Source organism: Mauremys mutica, chromosome 10 (genome assembly GCF_020497125.1).
Source record: "Mauremys mutica isolate MM-2020 ecotype Southern chromosome 10, ASM2049712v1, whole genome shotgun sequence".
NCBI lineage: Eukaryota > Metazoa > Chordata > Testudines > Geoemydidae > Mauremys > Mauremys mutica.
Window position 1 is genome coordinate 58,761,044 of NC_059081.1, and position 16,847 is coordinate 58,777,890.

The window sequence follows — 16,847 nt, forward strand, 5'->3', positions numbered from 1 at the left end:
ATGTGTAGTAAGAACTAGGCAGGCCCCTAACAGTGTTAACACAAAACTCTTTTGCATACAGGGGTATGTAAATTCTTGTCTCTAAGCACTTGTTCACACTTACTGGAGGATCAATGCTGTGGCGATCGATGCATCAGCAGTTGATTTAGCGGGTCTCATGAAGACCCACTAAATCGACCGCCAATTGCTCTCCCATCAACTTCTGTACTCCACCTGACTGAGAAGAGTAAGGGGAGTTGACGGGAGAGCATCTCCCATCAATGCCGCTTAGTGTGAACCCTGCGATAAGTAGATCTAAGCTATGATGATTTGAGTTACGCTATTCACGTAACTCAAATTGTGTAGCTTAGATCGACTTTTCCCTTTAGTGTAGATAAGGCCTTGGTATGCAGCAAAAGCACGTGCATCAGAAAAAGTCCCCAGCCCTAACCAAGATCAAAGACTCTTGGATTTGTTTTGATACAGTAGCACATCAGTAATGAATAACACTTTCTTGCATCCCTCTTGGTGTAGTTGCTTATATGAAGTATTTCAATATTAGCCTGAAAACTAACTGCTGGAAGCAAAATGGTGCTCCAGTCTAAAGTTTCTGCTTATCCTGCTAAGCACTAACATGGAATCTCATTAATTCCTACATATCAGTGTTCATTTTCAAACAACATGTGACCAATTTTTGGTTTCACTTTTCTTCACATTTTATGTCCGAATGACATTTCTGTTTAGCAGTACAGTGTAGATTTCCATGCTGCAGCAGTGAGTGTCTAAATGGGCTTGTAGAGAGGTTTCTTCCCCTGCAGCAACCTCATTGCTGTGTCTTTGTGATCCAGAGCTGAGAGTAGCATGATTTGCTAGAATTTGGGGGGTATCAGTCACAGAGGTACCAGGAATCCCTTGTCTTGCAGTGAGAAGAAAACTATGGCCTCCATTGTGGCTTGCAGAGAGTCTCGGAGGACTTGAGGATTATGTCTTAATTATCTTCATCTGACTGGAGATAATCCGACCCCACACCAGGTGCCTGGCTTTAGTTATGACCTACCACCGCCAAACTGGGATGGGGCAGGTACACTCATGAACCTGAATCACAAATCATCCACTCACCTAATTACAATGAGATTTACATCATACCATAATTCTGCAAATCCATTAATATTCCTCTTTAAGAATCTTGTTGGATCACAGTAAACAGCTCCCAGCAACCTGAAGCATGAAGGTAAAAAGATACAAACTTGCCCAACAAGATTTAACTTGTAATTCAAAATAAAAAAATTAGAAAAAGTTACCGTATATGTGGGGGAGTGAGTTGTCCAACATGCTGCAAGTGATCATGTAATGAGGTGTTAAATCTCTCCCACTCACCAAAGGCTCAAAACGTACAGGTAAGCTCTACTTGTTCCCTTTTTAACAAAATACTTAATCTAATTAACAATACAATGAAAAGAAAATGTCTGTCTCTACAGAGGAGAAAGCTGGGTAATTCTGCTGCTGCTCTATCTGGTTTATAGTTTTACAGCTTCTGTAACTGATGAATAAAATGGCTCCTTGTTAGAATAACTGCTACTCTAATGGCATTTACTGTAAGCCAACTTCAGTTGTGATTACCATCTCTGCAGCCCCTCTAAAGTACCTGCAGTTGCAAACAAAGGCAGAATTTGGCCTGTGCTTTCTTGTCTAAGGTTAATTGAATGAATAGGCTGTGTCCTGCCCATGATACAGGCCTTCTGTGCTGCTCTGTCATGGCAAAGTGTCTGTAAAGCCAGTTTAACCAGGTACCTAGAGATCCTCCACCTCAGCTGTCTCACAGCTAATGTACTGGCTCTATGCCTTTCCTGGCCTAGCTGAAAGGGAAAAGTGGATGTGACTAGTGTACTCCTGTACTCTGGCCCTTGGAAGCACAGGCAGTTTAGTGCAATTTACAATAGCCCTGAGGCTGTTCAAAGTTGTGCTGGGAGCCACACGTGCTCATGCCTTCCCCCAGGATCAGGAAGTCACAAAGACAATGTAAAACCACCTCTGCTCCCTCCCCATTAGTCCTGCCTCATGCACAAATTGGCCAGATTAGAGGGTCTGGCTGAAGATGTGCAATTGTCTTGAAGGTTAATGAGGGTCCTGTAAAAGAGCCAAGGTACTATCTGTCCTGAAGTATTTTCTGGAAATTAACATTTTCACATTGACATAAGGTAACTCTTTTTTGGGGGAAAGGGGCATGCAGGAAAGTAACTAGTTTGATATAGCTTTGTTTGTCTTGTAATTTTGTCTTGATGAAACTGAGCCTTTTCAGTGTTGATCCTAAACAGCTTGCCGTATTTTCATATAACATTGAAAATAACCATAAAACCAAGGCATCAAAGATAAAGTGACTTTCCTCAATTGCTCTCAACACCACCCTTAATGCTTTTTCTATAGTTTGGGACTTTACTGACTGACATTATGATTACAGTTTCAATGTTGTGTTTCTGGGCTAGAATCTGAAATCCTCTCTAGAAAAGCAAGAGGAAGTAAGGTTCTATATTTAAGGCCGCTGTAGTAAGACATAGTAAGAGCTTGTCCATTGGGTAACTGTAGTCAAGCATTGAGGAGATCATCGTCTGAGCGCCCAATGGCATCTGGATTTGAAAGGGGATCCAAGTCTGCAAACAAACTGAACCAGGCTGACATATCTTGATTACTGCTCTCCATAGCTAGAAAAAAAAAGCAAATAAAATTACATTCTTTGTTGAACTGCTCTTTGACTCAACCAGACCTTTTAAGTAATAAAATATTTAAGTTGGCCTTATCACATTTATTTAGTAAAATGAATTGGATAATTGCTATGTGTTCTCTTTAATCAAAAACCATAGCTACTGGACTAATTTATTAACTCCATTAGCACTTCAGAACAGTTTATTAAGAATGAAGATAAGCTAATAACTTATCTACTATTCCACAGGGTGCATGCAAGATAATTTTAAATAAATGCACTGTAAAATGGTTTAAATCTTCACTGTCTACAGCATGTGAATTCTCTAGACCAAGCAAAACATGCAGACACATGAAATTGAGAAGTGTTTGTTATACACCAGCACATGCACTGCAGTTGCGGTAGAAACTCTCAACTCTCCAAGTTACTTTGGACTTTACATCTGCTGACAGCAAGACACTGGTTCATGTACCCAGTACACTATTGAAAACGACCATAAGGGTACAGTATCTGTTTTACAAGTCAGACCCCCAAATTCCAATCTCATTTTGTAAGTGTTTACAGTAGTTACTCGTGCTAATATATATGAGCTGGTATTGATATGATGCTACAGTCTTTGCTGGAAGATACTAGCATCCAACCTTGAAATAAAATACAGAAGGATAGTATTCACAGATCCATGTGCTAAAGTAATTTCCCTGTTTCTATTCTAACTGCTCAATGCTAAGAGATGTGGACAAACATATCACTACTTTCAGAGTTATCTTGTCTCTCACCAGCAAAGTATTCTGTTTGGAATAGTAAGCCAAAAATGTTAGGTATGAAACACTGCTTATGAAGAAACCTCGCTGCTGCAAAGATACAGAAATAACTTACACGTTGGTGATATCTTTGGAGTGCTGTGTGAAGGGAATGGCTGGTTACCAGGCAGTGAGTGCGTAAGAGACAGCACGGATTCTGACTGAGATGTCCAACCTTAGAGGAAAAAGTAATGGATTACCGAGCAACAACCACATACCGAAGATATTGTAAATCATCATCTGAGTGAAACACATAGATCCCACGTAGAACACTGATTATTTTGTGGTAAATGCAATTAACTATGAACTTGCACTAATGCTGGTAGGATTCAGACTTTTTGCTTTGGATAGCCTAAGGAAATATTATCCACCTACAAAATGTTTAATGTATCAACAGTAATCGCCCCCCCCCCCACACACACACACACTCTTTAGGATAGTTCTGGATGTCCCACAGTTGCAAACATGCTACAGTGTGATACTTAATATTCACAAAGTATATAAAATCCTGCTATTTCTGTTCTGGGTTACGCAAGTGTAAACCAAGAAAAACTGAAGGTAATCTGGATTTAGGCTTGCGTAACTGGAAACACAATTTGCCCCAACACTTTCTTTGAATGTTCTTGAAGAAATTGGAAATTCTAGGGTAACTCAGACTCAGCAGTTCAGTTCAAAGTCTGTATCTGACTTTACTATATTATAAAGGGCTTAAAAATAAAAGCCAAAAAATATAAATATTTAAAATGTCTAAACAGTGTGTATTTTATAGATAGTGTGGTCACCAAAAATAAGGACTGTGGAGATTTTCCTCAACATGTGCTATTAAGTTAGCAGATTTTGCTCATACTTTGTGGATTCAAAAGCACTATTGTATACATGACAAATTCAGGATTTGTGCAAGTCTTACCCACATAAATAATCCTTATTCATGCAAGTGGTCCCATTGACATGAGGGCTACTCACAAAAGGTTGGAAGATCAAAACCTAATTTAATAAATTGCAGAGCTACGTGTTTCCAAATCTGAATCAATAGATTTTGGTTATGTCTATACATTGCCAGAAGGTAATGGAAAGAAGCAAAACTTTGTTATTGGAAAGGGGGGATAATTTACAGATTTCCTGGCTGGATTAGTTAATATTCTGAGCTTCATCACTGCAGTACTTGCCCAACCTCTACTGCAATATCATTACTGCAAGACAGTTCTTTTTAGTCCCTAATACATTTGCACCTAATCCTTCTATGAAGTTTTGCCATTATTGTCAAATGGAAGCAGCACCTGGCCTTTTGTACAAACATAAAAAAGATATCTATAGTTTGAGTAATTCAGATGCTTACTACTGAAGCTTCCAGCAGCATGAAGGCCAAGGTCAAGGAGCTGTGAAGGTAGGAATCCAGATGAACTAGGCAGAGGTTCTGACTCTGTAGCAGGATTATGTGAAAGGAGACTGGTATGAGGACTCCCAAGCACGTTTTGACATTCCTGGATGATCTCTCCAGCACTTGAACAGGGACTCAGTATGTTATCCAGGAATGACAGCTCTTCCTCAAAATCTTCTCCTTCCAAATAATCTACTAGCAGATTGCTGGAAACTGAAGGAAGAAAGAAAATGTTGGAAGAGCATTTTTTTGAGAAAATAATAGCACAGACTGTGGTCCTTATGATTACTAAATTCCTGCTAACTTTAATATAAAATGAAGGGTCATATTTTGCTCTGTTACAAAGGTGTACCCATAAGTTCACTCTGACTTATACTTCTGTTACTGAAAGCAGGATTTGGCCGAAAATGTGACTTCATATTGCACAGAAGACAAGATAAGACAGACCCTCACATCTGCATGTGGTTTTACTGACGTTAGTGGGTCACAAGAGCTGGTAGCTATGTTGGTGGGACACACTCTTCTGCCGATATAGCACTGTGTACACGAGCGCTTATGTTGCCTAAACTTATGTCACTCAAGGGGGTGGGTTTTTTCACACCCCTGAGTGACAAATTTTGCCAACATAAGTGCTAGTGTATATATGGCTTTCCTGTGGATGCCTTAGTCTCCAAGTGAGCAATGGCTGCTCCTGTGAGTCAAAGCCATGTAATGGCATGTGATCCTGGACTCCATCTTGTGCCTGTACTTTTCCACAAACTGTGCTGTGGGCTCTGTTTGGGACAGTAAAATTTCATCGACATGGGAAAGGGTATAAAGACCTTGGAAACATCTCCATTTTGTCTTCATTTCCTGCTTCACTTCTTTGGACAGGACTTCTAACAAGGCAGCTCTAAACAAGGACTGATGACCCCCAAGCTGTTTGGATAATTTCCAGAGAGACTTCTGCAAACTAGCAGTTTATTCCATCATTGCTTCAAACATGATATAAGAACTGTGCAATCACTTGCATGCATGTGATTTCCTTAACCATTGTAAATCTCTTTCTTTTCTCTTATAAATAAACCATTAGATTTTAGTTACTAAAGGATAGCCAGCAGCGTGATTATTGGGTAAGGTCTGAGTTATATACTAACCTGATTTTGTGGCTGATTTCTTGGGATCAGAAGAACCTTTTGTTTGATTAAACTGATTTTCAATAACCACTCATAATTAAGTCTAGTGTCTGGGTGGTGAAATGCCTAAGGTGACGGCATTTTTTACTTCTGGTTAAGCAGTGTGGTGAGCCAGAAGTTTACTTTTGCTACTGTCATGGTATAGCTTATGGTTGAATAATAACCACCAGTCTGGGGTAAGTCTGCCCTATTTCTCAACAGTTTGTCCTGAATCTGGCATCCTCCGCTATGACCCACTGAGGCATGGTGACACCTTGTCTTTAAAATAACACCACATGTATACCCAGAACTGAACAGGGTATTCAAGGTGATGATGTGCTATTGACTTACTGAAAATAGTATACTGTTATTGTATGTATTTTCTCTCCTTTTTAATACATCCTAATATCCTTCTGCATTTTTCACAACTGGTCAATGAGCGATTTTCATTGAGCAGTCCAAAGTGAGTACAGATCTCTTCCTGAACAACTACAATTAATTTATAATCCAGCAATGTGTGAGACTAATACAGATGCTGTGAGGGTATTATAGACTTTTCAGCACCCAAAAGGCAGGGGGAGGGGGAGCTCTGTGGTCATGTTATACCACATCCCAGCTTCCCTAATGAAAGGAGGCAATACTTCTCTGGGAGGTAGAAATATAGGATCCAGAGGAAAGGGCAGTCAAGGAAAGGAGGCAAAACAACTACACCTAGTTCTCAAAAGCACATCAAAGGCAGGTAGTCTCCTAGGAAGGTTGTTGCTGGTAGGAGACCAGTACTTTGGACTCCCCAAAGGATTGTTGCAGAACATGGGTGTTTATTTTGTATTATAAACCTTGTTTGAATAAGTAGCCTGAGGAATTGAGGGATTTTAGGAAGAGACTTAATGAGCGTTGGCTTTAGAGTAAATATCCAAGCCCTCTTTTCCAAAATGAGATTTTTTTCCCCCCTGTATCAAAAAGGGTCATTTGTGTGTGGAAGAACTTTGAAATTTGGTCTGGCCATTTTCCACTGTGCATTCTCTTGTACTTATCTATGCTCAGTTTTTATGCCACAGTGTTGCCCAGTTGACTGACTTTATTGGATCCCTCTAAAATTCCTGAGTCCTTCCTTGTTTTGACTAACCTAAATAATTGTCATCTGCAATTGTTGACCTTCATGTCTATTCCCTTTTCCAGATTATAAATAAATATATTCAACACTATTCATCCCAGTATGGCTCCTTGGAGTTATCCCACTATTAACCTACTTTCATGTTGAGAATTTACCATTTCTTAGTGTGGCAACATTCCTCCTCTCCTCTAGAAGGTCCTGCGCTTATTGGCGGATTTCCTCCCCTCAGTGGTCTTCCTCTTGGATGAAACCCACAGTCTGGATCAACTCCTCCTATGGCTGATTAGGAGTAGCAAGGCTTGGGGGGAACCCGGGCCCGCCCTCTACTCCGGGTTCCAGCCCAGGGCCTTGTGAATTGTAGCAGTCTCTAAAGTGCTACTTGTAACCGCTGATTGACTGCTACAGCTCCCTGGGCTACTTCCCCATAACCTCCTTCAAATACCTTCTTTATCCTCACCATAGGATCCTCCTGGTGTCTGATACAGCTTGATTGTATGGTGTTTCCTCAATCCTCCAGTAGTACACCCTCTTAGTTCCTTGTGTCTCTGACTCCCAGCTCCTCATTCACACTTCCTTCCTCTGGCTCCTCCTACTTGACTGGAGTGAGCTCCCCTTTTTATACCAGGTGCCCTGATTAGCCTGCCCTGATTGGCTGCAGGTGCTCCAATCAATGTAGCTCTCTCCGGTGCCTTCTAGAGAGTTCTTAATTGGCCCCAGGTGCCTTGATTATCCTGAAGCAACTGCCATTTTGGTTCCCATGGTACTAGGGATTTGCTTAGCCTGGGGCTAACATACCTGTTCCTCAGTACTTTCCTGTAGCCATCCGGCCTTGCTCCATCACATTAGTTTCTAATCCATGACAGAACTTTACTTTTCTCCCTGTGACTACTTAGTTGCCTTAATTGTCTGTCTCTCTTGAGAAGCTTTGAAGTGAACCAAGTGGGTCTTTATTTGGCTGAAAAAGCAGGAACTTATTAGGTCTTTTTCTATACCCAGGAATTGCCCTGATTCAACAAACTGTGTAGATACAGGGGTGTTCACCCTTATGTGCATAGAAGGGCAAGCTTGAGTTTATACCCATTGTGCTAATCAGGGGCCATATAAACCATGATTAGCTCAATCCATCCTAAGGCTGGATTGCCCTTGCCTACACTTAGGAGTCAGCTCACTGGTGCAGCTACAGACACAGCTAAATTGGGGCTATTTCATGTGTAGACAATGCCTGAGAGACAGTAGGGCTGGGCCTTGTAAAACAGCTTCATTAAATGCAGTCTAGAGATTATCAGACTTGCTGCTACAGTAGAACCTCAGAGTTATGAACACCTCGGGAATGGAGGTTGTTCGTAGTTCTGAACAAAACATTATGGTTGGCTTTTCAAAAGTTTACAACTGAACATTGACTTAATATAACTTTGAAACTTTATTATATAGAAGAAAAATGCTGCTTTTTACCATCTCAATTTATATGAAATAAGCACAGAAAGTTTCCTTACCTTGTCAAATATTTTTTTTTAACTTTCCCTTTATTTTTTTAGTAGTTTATATTTAACACAGTACTGCACTGTTTTATCTTTTGTTTTTGTTTTGTTTTTTGGTCTCTGCTGCTGCCTCATTGCATACTTCTGGTTCAAAATGAAGTATGTGGTTGACTGGTCAATTTGTAACTCTTAGATTCTACTGTATATTTTCCTTTACTTGCTACTCTTGGGCTCATATACTGCTTGGCAAAAATCCTATCAATTCACATGTACATTCACATTTAATGTTTGTTTCAGTATAATATGGTTGTGTTTTTACTAAGCCATCTAGGGTGGGATGTAAGCTTGTATACGTATTTCTAATTGAGGACCTCCTGATGCTGCGCTTTTAACTATTTTTTTTAAATCTCGGACTTTTTTTTTTTTTTACTATGACTGATCCTACCAGGCCAGCACAAAGAGCTGATCATTCTGTAAAAGGATCTTAAAAATAAGTGTTCTAAAAAATTACACGTCCTAATATCAATTTTTTAAAAAAGTGCTTAATTTGATGTTAACTTTCTCCATATACTGAGATTTCTTAACTTTCTCATGGCTAAAAAGCTTAGATTCACAAAGCTCATTCATCTGAATTTTTTTTCTTCTTCTGTCACAGGAATAAAACCGGGGGGAGGGGGAAAGGCCTAAGTCAAGAGAACTATCCCAGAAAAGCTGCAAAGTAAAGGCAGCAGCACAGATGAAATTCCCAAAAGAATGGATCCAGTTAATCACTGTTTATTTTTTTTTTAAGTTCATATATAAAATGTAGACAGTGAATAGTCCACTGTAGAGAAGGATATTGTTATCCTACCTAAAAAACTCCCAAACTTTACATCTTCATAGTGTTCCTTAAAAAGGATATTGATTGATTTGATTTTTAGTCTCCACTGTTTGCAATATCCTCTTAAATAATACAAATATTTTCTGTACCCATCAGTTTTTTGTCTTTTATATTAAGCAACTATAGATATTTTCCCTCTATCCCCTCTCCCCCCCCCCCACGTGGATTTCACCCTTTGGAATAAAGAGTGTGCCCCTCTTAAGAAACACCTACATTTATTTAAAAAAACAAACAAAAAAACAATGATCATGGTGGGTTAAGGTAGCTCAACACTTCCCATTGTAACACTGTTTTCAGTTGCTTATAACTTTGCCAAATTTTAACTGTTCAGGCGGAAATTTCCCAGGCTGCATGTCTGCCTCAGCATGAGCATTTTGGGGAAATTTCAGCAAAAATAGTTTAACTCCTGCCAAGAATGAGATTAGGGAAAAACACGTTGTTTTGCCCATTTTTCCAAGGTCCTTACTATGTATCCTCTCCATCCATGGCCTTCCCCAACAGCTCTACCCAGAGACCTACATAATACAAGGGGCATGGTATTGCTCCTCTATTCTCCCCCTGAAGACGCGCACACACCCAAGGCAGATTTCACACTTTTGGAATGGTACTCCCCCTTTTAAGAAGCACCTTTATATTTACTTAAAAAACAAAACAAAAAACAGGAAATGTATGAGTGGAGTGAAAAACATTGTTTTTGTTGCTTGCAAAGGTAGTGGCTTCCCCTCCAGTAAGAGTGGGAGATTTATTTTTAAAGATGGAGTACCCATGTGTAATCTATGCAGCTATTTAATAGAAACAATTTAGATTGATCTGCAGAAGCCATCGCTTAGGGCCTTCTAGTACAGTTTTAGAAAGAGCTCTATATAGAGATTTATACTGCATATGTGGTTTATAATAACCAAAGAATAAATTCCTTTGTATCTACAACCATAGTTTTTATTCCATAATTACACAGTTTATTCTATATGTTTAGCACTTCTGGCTGCCTCAATTTCCTTCTAATCCATCTCCAGTGGGACTACTGCGAACATTCCAATCCTCTGAGCAGCTTTCTGTTAGCTGCTGTTAAAAGTAAGAAGAGAAAGTTTTTTCTCAGTTTTCTTCCCAAGTATGGATCAGGTAAACACTGAGAGCCAGATTCTTCTCTATACCAGTTCTACTCCACTGTATCTCCACCAACTTTAATGGAGTTACTCATCATTTACAGCAGTGTAAGAAGAGGATCAGACACAGGGACTGCAAATTTCCTTGGTCCAGTCTAAATAGTCAGTCATGGATGAGGAAGTTACTCACCTTATGCAGTAATGATGGTTCTTCGGGATGAGTGTCCTGATGGGTTCTCCACTGTAGATGTATCTGCATCCCTGAGCTGCTAATCAGAGAACTTGGGTAGCAGTGTCCATTCTGCCCGCGCATGTGCCACCCCCTCATGCTCTGCTGCGCATGTGAACCCTCCTCAGTTCCTTTCCTACTGCAGAGTCATTGACAAGAACTCCAAAGCAGAGGAGAGGAGGGTGGGTTGTGGAACACCCTTAGGGACACACATCTTGAAGAACCATTGTTACTGAACCAGGTGAGTAACTTCCTCTTCTTCTTTGAGTAGTGTCCCTATGGGTGCTCCACTGTAAGTGACTCCCAAGCAGTACCCCTCACTGGAGGCTGGGGCTTCTGAGTTGAGTCTGTTACAGATAATAGCACTGTGGCACCAAATCTGGCATTTGCAGCAGAGTCCCCAGGATGGCATAGTGCTCTGTAAAGGTATGTGCAGATGCTCAGGTAGCTGCTCTGCAGATTTATGATATAGGGATACCTTTGGAGAAGGCAATGGATGAGGTGACCGATCTCGTAGAGTGTGAAAGTATTGAAGATGAGGGTGTTACACTGCAAATCTGGTAACAGAGTTTGATACAGTTCAAGACCCATTTGGAGAGTCCTTGAGCTGAAATCACTGTGCCTATCTGCAATGGAGAGGAAGACTCTCTGAGATTTTCTAAAAACTCTTGCCTTGTCCAAATAGAAGGCCAAGGCTCTCCTCATGTCAAGCATATGGAGGATGGTTTCCCTAGTATCCTGTGAGGTTTGGGATAAAAGGTTGGAAGGTGAATGAGTTGGTTCATGTGAAGTGCGGAAGTCATCTTGGGAGTGAACTTTGGATGCAGTCTAAGCATGAAGAACACTATAAAGGGGTGTACACCATCCGAGCCCCTATTTCCCTTATCCTTCTTGTCAAGGTGATGGTGATCAGGAACACTGTCTTCATGGAGAGGTGAGTTAAAGGACAAATGACCATAGGTTCAAACTGTGGTCTGGTCAGTCCTTTTAGTACTAGGTTGAGATCCCATTGTGGGGTAGGAAGTCTGGGTTGAGGAAAGAGGTTCGCTATGCCTTTGAGAAACCTCTTAGTAGTCGTGTCGGAGAAAACGGAGTACCTTACTACCTGTAAGTAAAGTCATCGGTGGACATAGCACTAGTTGTGACAGGCAAGGATACCATGTCTGTCTGGGACAGCTAGGAGCGGTCAATTATGATGTTTGCTTTTTATTTTCAAGAGGACTTTCAGTAATAGAGGGAATGGGGGAAAGGTGTAAAGAAGGCCCTTGCCTCATAAGAGGAGGAGAGAGTCCCCCAGGGAGTGTTGTCCAATCCCCACTCTGAAGGAGTACTGTGGACATTTCTTGTTTTGGTAAGTGGCAAAGAGGTCTATTGTCTGTGTCTCCCATTGTCCCCATTCATGGTCGTGTGGGAATTTGTGACTGAGACTGTCTGCTGTCATGTTGTGCACTCCCAGTAGGTAGGCCGCTGATATTGTGGGAAATGCACCAGTTCCATAGCTTTTGTGCTTCCATGCACAGGGAGGGTCACCTACCCCCTCCTTGTTTCTTTATGTAATACATGCAGGCCGTGTGATCCGTCATGACTTTTGTGTGCATGCCTCTGATCAGCCGGATGAAGTGAGCGCACACATTCCCTGACTATTGAGTTTGAGCAGGTTGATGTGAAGGCATGTCTCAGATGGAGACCATTTGCCCTGCACTGTGAGATTGTTGAGATGTGAGCCAAATCCTATGAAGGATGCATTAGTAGTCAGGGGCAGGCTGAACAAACAGGATTCCTGTGCAGACATTTATTGGGTCTTTCCACAAATTCAAGGATTGTTTGATCTTGGTGGGCATCGATAGTAGCTTGTTTATGTTGTCTCTGTTCCGTCTGTAAACCGAACTATGCTTGGAGGCATGAGCTATAACCAATGTGTCCATGGTCAGATGCCCCAGAAGCTGGAGGCAGTGTCTGGCTGAAATTTGGGGGCTGGATTACACTGTTTCTAAAAGCGTGGAGAGGCTGAGGAATCTGTGATGTGGGAGGAGTGCCCTTGCTCAGATGGAGTCAAGGTCTGTTCTTAAGAATTCTAACCTCTGTACTGGGATTAATGTTGAGTTTTTGTGCATTGATTTGTAGGCCCAGATTCTGGAATAGATCCAGTGAGGTATGGATGATTGGTTGGGCTTCGAAAAAGAAATGTGTCCTGAGGAGACAATTCTCCAGGTAAGGATAAATCATGATGCCCTTGGAGTGTAAATGGGCTGCCACTACCAAGAAGACCTTGGAGAATACTCTGTGGGCTGAAGACAGGCTAAAAAGGGAGTGCTCTTGGCCTAGTGTAAATCATCTGTGACTTGGTATGATTGAAATGTAAAAATACGCATCTTGAAGGTTGAGGGCCAAGAACCAGTCTCCTTTTTCTAACGCTGGAATAATTGTTGCTAATGTGACCATCTTGAACTTCTGAGCCTTGACAAATTTGTTGAGCGCCTTGAGGTCTAGTATGAGCCTCCAACCTCCCTTTTTCTTCAGTATCAGGAAGTAATGAAAATAGAAGCCTTTTCCTCTTAGGTGTGTGGGCACTGGCTTTATGGCTCCTGTGCTGAGGAGATGGTTTCTCTCCTGTTGTAGCAGGCTCTTGTGAGAAGGGTCCCTGAAGAGGGATGGGGAAGGGTGTTGGTAGGGTGTGGGGGGGGGAGGGGTGAAACGGAGATTATTTGAGATGGGTACTTCATTCAACATCCATTGGTTGGAGGTTATCCATTCCCAGGTGCTGCGGAAAGGGGTGAGATGGCATCCAAAGGAATGGGTGAGGTTTTCCAGCATCAGGTGGTGTTGAGGAGAGTGTTCTGTGGGCACGTCAGCCAACCCGTCAAAACCGTCGCTTTGAGGTGGAAGGTTGAGAGGAAGTAGATTGAGATTCTGATGGTTTCTGCCTGGGGAACCTGGACTTCTTCCTCTGGAGCTTCATATGACCTTTGAGATGAATATTGCAATGAGCAGGGTTTGAATGATGGCTGAGGACTTTCTTTTCTACTCAAGTGTGTAGATCCCAAGGGATCAAAGAGTAGCCCTGAAGTCTTTTAAGATATAGAGGGAAGTGTTACTCCTTTTTGGCAAACAGTTTTGTACCTTCAAAAGGAAGGTCCTCCTCAGTTGTTTGAACCTTTTTTGGGAAGCCAGATAGGTGCAAACAAGAGGGTCATCTCATCATGACGGCAATAAAGACGGAACATGCCACCATGTCAGCTGCATTCATGGGCAGCGGGTATCATAGGTACAGGAAGGCGTTGCCTTCCCAAACAGTCTGACGTCCCCCGCCCCATGCTCCACCTCCAGGCCCCAACCTGCCTACTGTTCTCTGGGGCAGGCAGGCTGGGGGCCGTGCCGTGCCATGCCACCCATCCTCCCAGTGCTGGGGTCATGCCACCTGCCCGTCTCTGGGGCCAGGGGCGCTCTGGCTGCACCACCCGCCTGTTGCTAGGGCCGGGGTTGCTCCAGCCGTGCTACCTGCCCAGCGCTGAGGCTGGAAGCTCAGCCAGGGGGTGCCTTCAGGGGCAGGGGAGCTGGCCGGGGGTTGGGGCAGGCAGCATAGCCTGGGGAGGCTGGGGCCGCACTGCCCGGCTCTCTGGGGCTGCTGGGGCTGGGGCTGTGCTGCTTGGCTCACTGGCGCTCTGGGGCTGGAGGGTGCTGGGGGGCACTAGCCTGGGGCAAGGGCCTGCGGCCACAGTGGGGGCTGGACTATGGTGGGTGCAGAAGGGATGGGGACTCAGGCAGAAGGGGCGGGGTTGGGGGGCTATCCTCCCCAAGCCAGCAGTTCACCCACCACCCATGGCTGCATTGACTGCAGAGTGGAGTGATGTCTTTGCCACCAGTTGGCCTTCATTGGTAATGGCCTTGAATTATTCCTTGTGTGAATCTGGGAGCTGCTCAATAAAGGAATTGAGTTTGAATAGTTCTGGTAATCATATTTCGCCATTAGGGCTTGATAGTTTGTAATGTGGAATTGAAGGGTGGCTGAGGAGTGTGTTTTCCTGCCAAAAAGATCAAGGCGCTTCCAATCCCAGTTGTACGGGGTGGCCCTTTGAGTTAATCGTGTCCACTATGATCGAATTGGGAGGTGTGAGAAGAGGAACTCACTATCTTTTGCCAGCACATAATATTTTTTGTTGGCCCACTTACATGTTGGAGGGACTGATACAGGAGTCTGCCATGATTTTGGCAGAGTCCAAAAGAGCCTCATTAATAGGTAGGGCTATTCTGAACAAGGCAGAAGAATGTAAAATGTCCACTAGTTTGTGGTGCGACTTGGTCACCTCCAATAGTGGAATCTGTAGTGCCTCTGCCACCTGCTATGCCAGTTCCTGAAATAGTTTAGAGTCATCTGCCATCAATGGCGGAGGGGGCATCACCATCTCGTCTGCAGATGACGATGAGAAATTAGCCTGAGGGTTAACTTCTTCCTCAACTTCAGCCTCTTGTTCCTCCCTCATCTGTTCAGAGGGTTCAGATGCCCTCACAGCGACAGCTGAAGGAGGATGTCTTCTTGGTTGCTGGTAGGCCACACTAGAGTTATGGAAGACATGCTGTTTTTGAGACTGCCAGGAATCCTAGTAGGGCCACTGTGAGGGTGGGAAGGGGACCGGTGGTTGGTACCCTGGCTCCCCAAACCAGGGAGGCTGTGGATAAGGTGGATCAGGTGGTTGTGGTCCATGGTGGAATTGGGCACCATATGGAGGGTGAGAAGAGTGGGAGACCACGTCCTCTTGCTCATTTTCTGACTTGGAGGATGAAAAGGGTAGTGCAGGACAAGAGGTCACCAGCAAGTCAAGAGCTCTGGGTAAACGTGGTACTGTGGCCCCAGTTCTGAGCAGATGTGAATCCGGTGTGTCAGACATTGAAAAGTCCATCACATACCCAGGGGCGGCTCTAGCAATTTCGCCGCCCCAAGCACGGCGGCACGCTGTGGGGGGTGCTCTGGCAGTCGCCGGTCCCGCGGCTCCGGTGGACCTCCCGCAGACATGCCTGTGGAGGGTCCGCTGGTCCCGCGGCTCCGGTGGAGCAGGAGGTCCACCGGCGACAGGCAGAGCGCCCCCCACGGCATGCCACCCCAAGCACGTGCTTGGCGTGCTAGGGCCTGGAGCCGGCCCTGCACATACCAGAAATTTTGCGGCACCAAAGGTGTCTGTACCAGTGTTGTCAGTGCTGAGATGTCTATACCGAAGGCGTCAGTGATGTGGGCTTGGTAGTATGGTCTGTTGGTGCCCGGCGTGCCATAAGCAGTACTGATGTTAATGTCAGTATTGGCAGTGCCTTCCCTGAGGCAGATTTTCTATGTTTCTCACACCCAGACGGTATCAGTGGTTCCTTGCCTGTGCCTATTGGTTCCTTCAGCAACCCCATATGCTCAATTAGGACAGTACTGTGAAAGCCCCGGGTACCGGATTTAGAAAGTTTCAGTGCCGTCGGTACCTGTGATACTGATTGAGCCAGAGATTGTTTCTGGCTCAATCGAGGCTTACTATGGGCACTCACAGCCCATTTCCCAGAGGCCTTACATGAGTGGCTCGTAGACATCACCTTGGGCTCACCTCTCTTAGATGTAGAGGGTTGCAGTGAGTTTTCCCGCCATCCGGGGTCTTGGTGAAGCTCGGATGGTTAAAGGGCTGCCTCCATGAGTTAGAGTTTGAGCCTCAGTTCTCTGATCTTTCTGGATCTCAGCTTCAGTTGCTGGCATGAACCACACTTCTGTGGGATGTTTCTCTCCCAGGCTGTGGACGCATTGAGACCGTCCATCGGTCACTGGGATAGATTCCTTGCAACACAGACACTTCTTGAAGACTGGGGAGCCAGATATACCCTGTCCCAGAGGGTCCCCAGACAGGGGGTTGAAGAAAAAACAAAGTCCTTTTTTTGTTTGTTTGTTTTTTAAAGCAATGGCCAAATAAAAGATAATCTAAGTAAGAAAGAAAAAGAAGCTTCAAAAGGTAGCTAAAGATTAATAATTCTAAAGAGGTTAATAATGAGCTAATGGACAGCTAAAGCT

The 16,847-nt window shown here is 43.6% G+C and overlaps 1 protein-coding gene across 3 annotated transcripts in view; it reads right to left on the reverse strand.

Moving 5' to 3' along the window:
• Positions 1 to 414: 414 nt before the first annotated feature.
• ICA1L (islet cell autoantigen 1 like) overlaps positions 415 to 16,847 on the reverse strand; it is a 62,298-nt gene continuing 45,865 nt past the window's right edge. For all 3 annotated transcript variants that reach the window (XM_045032561.1, XM_045032562.1, XM_045032563.1), the window contains 3 exons: positions 4,814 to 5,068; positions 3,554 to 3,652; positions 415 to 2,678 (listed from right to left, as the gene is read on the reverse strand). In XM_045032561.1, coding sequence (XP_044888496.1) covers positions 2,563 to 2,678; positions 3,554 to 3,652; positions 4,814 to 5,068 — 470 coding nt within the window. In that variant the 3' untranslated portion in view covers positions 415 to 2,562. The remainder of the gene's footprint in view (positions 2,679 to 3,553; positions 3,653 to 4,813; positions 5,069 to 16,847) is intronic.